This window comes from Benincasa hispida, chromosome 3 (assembly GCF_027475165.1).
Source record: "Benincasa hispida cultivar pf3 chromosome 3, pf3_genome.v1.1, whole genome shotgun sequence".
Classification (NCBI taxonomy): domain Eukaryota; kingdom Viridiplantae; phylum Streptophyta; class Magnoliopsida; order Cucurbitales; family Cucurbitaceae; genus Benincasa; species Benincasa hispida.
Window position 1 is genome coordinate 10,485,606 of NC_143480.1, and position 7,091 is coordinate 10,492,696.

The 7,091-nt window shown below is 34.0% G+C and overlaps 1 protein-coding gene across 1 annotated transcript; it reads right to left on the bottom strand.

Annotated features, from left to right (window-relative positions):
* Window positions 1-1,616: 1,616 nt before the first annotated feature.
* LOC150037010 (uncharacterized) lies at window positions 1,617-1,985 on the bottom strand. The gene has a single exon (XM_090311847.1). It carries the CDS (start codon window positions 1,983-1,985, stop codon window positions 1,617-1,619), a length of 369 nt encoding a protein of 122 aa, XP_090167973.1.
* Between the last annotated feature and the right edge of the window lie 5,106 nt (window positions 1,986-7,091).

The following is a 7,091-nucleotide window of genomic DNA, read 5'->3' on the forward strand; positions in this document are numbered from 1 at the left end:
TAGAATCACTATCTTGTAGAGCTCGGAAAGAGGATTCCAACGCAATTTGAATCGTTCAAATCGGAGTTCAAACAAGAAAGTTATAATCAAAGAAGATTGGAGAGGAAATCCAACGTAGCGGTGACACGTGGCACCTTGCTGACGTGGCATCCGACATAGCGGCTAACGTGGCACACAAACGGTCAATATTGATGATGTGGAAGATGATGTGGCATTCCAACCGGCCACTTTTTGTTGTGTGGCGATGATGTGGCACATGATGTGGCAGTGATGTGGCGACCGTGGACGAATGAGATAATGACAAGTGGCGGTCACCCAGCTTCACGCGCGCGTGCGTCGCACGTGCCTGCGATTTCTTCATAGAATGCGGCGCGTGACGCTCAATCTCTTCCCCTGTGTGCGTGGTGCCCATTTCACCCGACTATTTTTTTATTTTCATTCTTATTTTCCTTTAATTTCCTGATCCAATTTTCTCCAAATTCTCACCAAATTTCAGCATTTTCAAATTTGATTTCCTTTCTAAATTGTCATCCTTCAAATCCTTTTTTATTCTCCAAATCTCAATAATTCTAATTTTTCAATTCCTCTCTTAATTACAAATCCTTTCCTTTTCTATTTTTATTCAATCTCCACCCTTTACTCTTCATACACACACCAAAAGCTATCAAGTCTTAAGCTCTCAATTCTCCCTACTTTCAAATTCTTGTCCTCCTTGCTCCTAAATTGACCTAGAGTTTTTTTTGTGGGTTTTTTTTTCTGAGTGCTCAACTTGTGAGCATTTAAGAGGTAATATTATGAGGTCTTCTTTTAATTTTTAGGAATTGTATTAAGGTATGGGTACACCTTGGGTTATGAGAAAAAGAAATTGGTTTGATCCTGAACCAGTAAAAAGAATTTTGGGTTTCTCTTTAGCCTAGGAAAAAGAAGGTCATGTGTCGGTTTGGTCCTCACCTACAAGAGGATCACTTAATGAAATACCCAAGAAGGAGTCTTGGAGAGTGGAGTAGGCAATTTGCCGAACCACTATAATTTTCGGTGTTTTCTCTTCCTCTCTCTTTTTTATTTCTTGTTTTCAAATTTTTTGCTTCTTGTCTTAGTTATTTTTTTAATCTTTCCAAATTGCATGATTTAATTTTTAGTGTGTTATTTAAATTTATCCTTGATTAAATTGTCTTTAAATTTGAAGTTATCATAGCTTGCATGATTTAAGTTTTGTCTTGCATAAATTGTCTTTAATCAAATTAGTAGGTTAACTTTATTGAGCATTGAAGATAAAATTATTTAAAAAAAAAAAAAAAATTGGTAGTCAACCCTATTCCTCCCCCCTAGTGTTGCCTTTAGATCCTACACTTCTTTCCACCCTTCTTCTTTTTCCACTTCTTCACATTAGATGAAGAGGAAGACACAGATTTAGTTCCAGAGGTCTAACCTTTGATGAAAATTTTCATATTTGGAGAAGGCAACATTTACCACCCCTTTATTTCTTTTGGCTTTCATTAAAGACTAAAAAATTTGTAGCTCGTTAAGGAGGGTGGTGAGGTTGTAGTCAATTTTCTTCATAACACAATTGCTACAGAATTACAGAAAGCTGTCCAGCAACGATTACATGATAAAGCTCACCTAATTGGCTCATTTATGAGACTTCCATTCATTTCAACGGTATTGAAATGGTTCATCATATTAAGGAAATATTCCCTAATAGAAGATCCCTCAGCCATCTGTGCACCAAAGATAAACTTAAGAGCATCATGCGTGGCTTGTGAGGAAGGTTTTCCAAACATGTCATGTAATGATTCCATGATTTGACGTGCAGTGATCATTGTCTCATTCTTTTTGGCCAGGACTTCAGATAAACCTACCAAATTATAGACCTTTGCATTATCATTGGCCTTCATCCACTTCTCATAAGCATCACGAACATTTCGTGATGCGTTGTGCCCAAGGACTGGGAGGACATTCCTCCATGAGAACGAATTTGAGGTCATCCATTAACAAAACTGTATTCATCGTATTTTTTTCAAGTTGTATAATTTTCTCCAGTTAATTTTTTGGCACCAAGCAAAGTAACGATTGAGCTGGACATGTTGATACAAAAAAAAATTACTTATGTAAGACACTTATGCAAAAATTCATTTTTCATTTTTATCCAATCAGTTTAGCAAAAATTAATGAACCCCAACATCATTAAATTTTGCAATGATACATTCAATGATTTGGAATAAATGCCACCAAAGGATGCATAGTTTTTCCTTATCACTGAAATGAGACACTCTCAATCAAATATTATCCCAGAATAACTTCTTATTCATATAATATTTAATTACCATTCATTTTATCAATAAATCATAACTGCCTTAACGCTTTATCGTAAGTGTTAACCCTTCATTTTCAACCCTATAACCCCACTTCAACTAGTCTGCCTCAGGGAAAAACATAATTGGTGTAATTGGTTCTAGTGGTCTTATCCATTTCTGGAGTTTGTAATGCATTCTCACATGTAAATACCTTCCTAAGGGAGGATGCGCCCAAGGCACCACGAGGTCGAGCATGAAAGAAACATTACAAACTAATGAAGAAGATTGCAGGATATGTTATCACACGTCCTTCTCCCACTTACTATAAACACTTTCTCCATTCACCTTGATATTGACCCATGCAAATACCTTCTTAAGGGAGGATACGCCAGGGCACCACGACCCTGAACATGAATCTCACCCTTTGAACTCTTTACGAGAACGTGAGTGAAAAACGACATATCATATATATCTTTTTCCTCTTAGTAAGTGTTCAAATTTTGGGTTTATTAACCTAGAAAAAGTATGGGTAAATTATTTTAGCTAAGTCCTTGTTAAATTTGTTCAATATAATGCCTATATTGAATAGTTTAACAATTTGTGTCTTTGTTCATTAAACTCTTTTAATGAAATTAATCACTTATTGTATACTTATAAAATATTTGTCCAATTCATCTTCCATTCCATTCCCAGGTAGAGGTGTTTTGTTTTCTTCAGCTTAAGAACCTCAGCCTAGACAGAGCATTCCTTAGATAAAGGTCCCTTATGGGTAATTATTTTATAAATTTAATCTTTTAACCAAGCTCATTTTAATCCTATTAAAACGAATTAAAAGATTAACCTATTTCTAATCTCATTAGAAATGCGTTTAACATAAGTCTAAGTGAATCAATTTTAAACAAAAAAAAAAAAAAACTTGTGTTTACATGCAACTCTTGATTATTGATTTTAATCTAATTCATTAAACTTATGACCTTTATAAAACAATAAATTTGTCAAAATATTTTTCATTTGCATTATGACGACTTTGATTAAATATAACGTTTATATTAATCCAAGTAATGTCATGCTCAATGCAAAGTTCATTTCTCTTCTAATTATAACGCTTATAATTATCATACATGAAAAATAAACATGCATATTCATTTCTCTATATCATACTTATAACATTTATGATGCATGAATATGCTTACTCAAAAGATGCATTCAAATAATATAACAATTATATTATAATGCATGAGCATGCTTATATTAAACATGTAGCCATATAATTTTTATATGATGCATGATCATATTTATCCTAAGGTGGGATTTTAAAACCATATGAAATGCATTATGCAACATATAAAACATACAGTTAAATAATACTTCACATGCATATAAAACTATATTAAAACTAAGATAGACCAAATATTGGCACCCTAAATTTAACAAAATTAAAATTACAAAGGAAAGTTGTCATCCTTTCGTTGGAAGAGACTCTTGCGATCAGCTATCTGCCAGGTACCTTCCATGACGCACAAACTAGGATAAGCAAGGGATTTTTGCTAACCTCCACATATGGCCAACGAAGTGCTCGACACATGGTACCTCACTCAACACATGGTTTCAAGTACCACATGAGTTGGACAATGAAGTTCATCGCATGGGCATCGTCCCTCTGCATGTGACCATGAGCATTGCATCCACTACGCCTAAGTTCCTTCACTGCATAGGCATCGACTCATCGCATGGGTATGCTACCTGTCGCACGGGGTTGCGTTCAACCTTTTAAGTGTCGACGCATGGTATATACATTGACCTGTTTATCTTCAAGTTCCTCTGCTTTGCAAGGCCATCACCTCATCGCATGGAATGCGTCCCATCACAAGCCAACATCGCATGCCATCTCGCCGCAAGCCATCACTGCATGCCATGATATAAGGCGTCACGAGATAGAAGCAAATCCTCTATTTTTTTTTGAAAACCTGGGCTTCGGACAGCTTCGTTTCTGACTCAAACGAACCAAAAAATACAAGACTCAATTGCAAAAATAAAATGCCCAAACAATATGCCCTTATATTGATTAAATCAACATAAAATTTTACAATATATGGTTCCAATGAATGAAATTATCTATCAAGCAAACCTCATACATTTTCAAGCAAAATGCAGAAAAATAACCCAGCACTTGAACTGATTTTTGTTTCAAAAAATAGAAAATCAAAATGCAAGAAAACATTGGCTCTAATACCAATTGAAGGAATCAAACCTCGCATGTAGACATTCGTTTTTATGGAAACAAAAAATAGTAAACTAAATATGCATTTGTAGGATAAACATTCAAACAAAACCATAAGCATGCTAGAAAAGAGGAAGAAGAGAATAAATCAAAAATCATTTTTGTTGATTCCTCTAGCTTTTCTCTTCCACCGTTATCAACGATCTCGAACTTCTCTAATGAAGAAGGATACCACCAACAAAGTTACTTTGCAATTCTCTAGGATTCCAAAGAACTTGGAAGAGTGGTCTCCAAAAACTTTTGAGGAGGAAAATGGTAGAAAATTTCTAAAGAGAAGTTAGAGAGAAGATGGAGATTTGGAGGCTAGGTTTTGGTGTAATAAGAAAACCGTCTTTTTTCTAAATGGGTTATAAGGATATATTTATATGAAGAAGGGTTAACCCTTCTCCGAGAATTTTCTTTTATACTCTTAGTGCTAATTAATTAAATAACTCTTATTTAATTAATTGACACATTAATTAAATAACCATATATTAAATCTCATTTATATACATTTAATTAATTATCATAAATACCATATATTTATACTAACCTCAATCTTCATTGTTTCTTAATCAATTAATTAATCATTAATTAATCAATTAAATAACTATATTAAATCATATTTAATATGGAGTTAATTAACATATAAATATCATATATTTATATATTTATATGTATACATCTCTTTAAGAATCCAATTCATATGAATCTAATATTTGAATGATATTCAAATATATCTCTCTTACATAATTTAGATTATAGATCATATCTATAATTAACTATCATATATTAATCTCATTAATATAAAATTCCCTCATTTGATTTGAACAATTTAAATCATTCCTTATTGCTATCCTTTAGTGAGCTAACAAGGGGACCTTATGGACCTACAGATTAGAAGCACCAAGGATATGAGACTAATTAATTAAACTCCTTTAATCCAATTAATCAATATTCATTAGCTACCAATCACTTCACTAAAGACCGATAGTTACACTTTTCACACTGTAGATATATTTCTGTGTCCATGGATATAACCAATCAACAGAGCAATGACCCTTCATAAATGCTCATAACTACAGTTGGGTCAAAATACTATTTTACCCTTATAGTTACATCTAACTCCTTAAGTACCACTGATTTCTCTAATGAACAAACAGTTTATAGTTCAACTATAAACTAACACCTCATGGGTCAGTGAAAGGTTGAGGCCTCATAGTTCAAGACTCAGAACCAACCATTAAGGGAGCAATTTATCTACTTTTCCAAGGAATGGGAATGAGTAAATTCCATTTTATATAGTTGTATTCCCAGCTCCCTTAGACAAATCCCTAAAATTGTAGTCTTATTGAGTTGGCTATCATGGCCACTCTCACTCATACAGATCAATGAACCGTCGTCATAAGTAGGAGTTCACAACTCACTCAAGATTAAGGTCAAGTTTCCTATGGTCATCCTAGTGAAATATTAGTTTCCTTAAGTAACGGTGTTATAAAGAGAAACTAATTATTTCGTGGACTGGTCTATGTATAAACTCTTTTATACATGATACCCCCATTCACATGTTTTTACATGAATAACATGGTTCATATTGTTTTTAACACTTACATCTCAGTAATAGTTACCAAGTGGGTCGTATCCGTAGTGTTGCCAGGATAAGGGACCCAACCTTCATCCATTTACTACAGACTTTTTAGGTTATTACTTGAACAAGAACCACATGTATTTCAACCACATACTATTCAAGTGCCATCATATAACCTTGGATCTTAGTTTATTAGATTGAATTAATGTTGTCTAAATGTCAAATAAAATACCTCTAATTTTATTAGATAAATAATCTGTGTTGACAAAACTACAAACCACGAGATACACTAGATTTAGGATTCAATCCGAACAAGTTTATTATGAACAGCGGGTTTTAGATTTTTTAAACCAAATATGGCAATTTCGGCATCGATTTTCAAACAAAATCAACCTCGTCCGACCGATGTTCACCTCTACCCAACCCCTACTTTAGGATAGGTGTAAGTTGTAACATCAAGTTGTGACCCTCATAGTTAAAGAGCGCCAGTAATGAGCTCGGTTTGTTTATTTCTCTTTTAGGATAATTCCTCGAGCTCACCTGGTTCACCTGAAAATCAGGAGCTTGAGTTTTTCTCTTTGAAATGTGTGTTCTCCCCCAATCGCCTCCTCATTGTTGGGAATGACCCACATGTACTTAGACCCAAGACCCACAAAGGCACATGGGAATAACTATTTTCACTTATCCCACATTGAAGAATTAAGGAGTGGGTAGAGGGTATATATAGAATATCACTTCTAGAGGCTTGCAAAAGTGGATAGAGGGAGCAAAGGGCTTTTTCCCACACACGTGAAAGCTCGAGTAATCACACTTGCACGAAAAAAGAAATAGTTTTATTTCTTTTTATTAAAAATTTTATACAAATTCTTAAACGTTTAATTGCTTTAAAATGGACACATTTGGGGTTTTTAATGGAAACGTTTTATTTCCATTGAGATGTTTCTTCTTC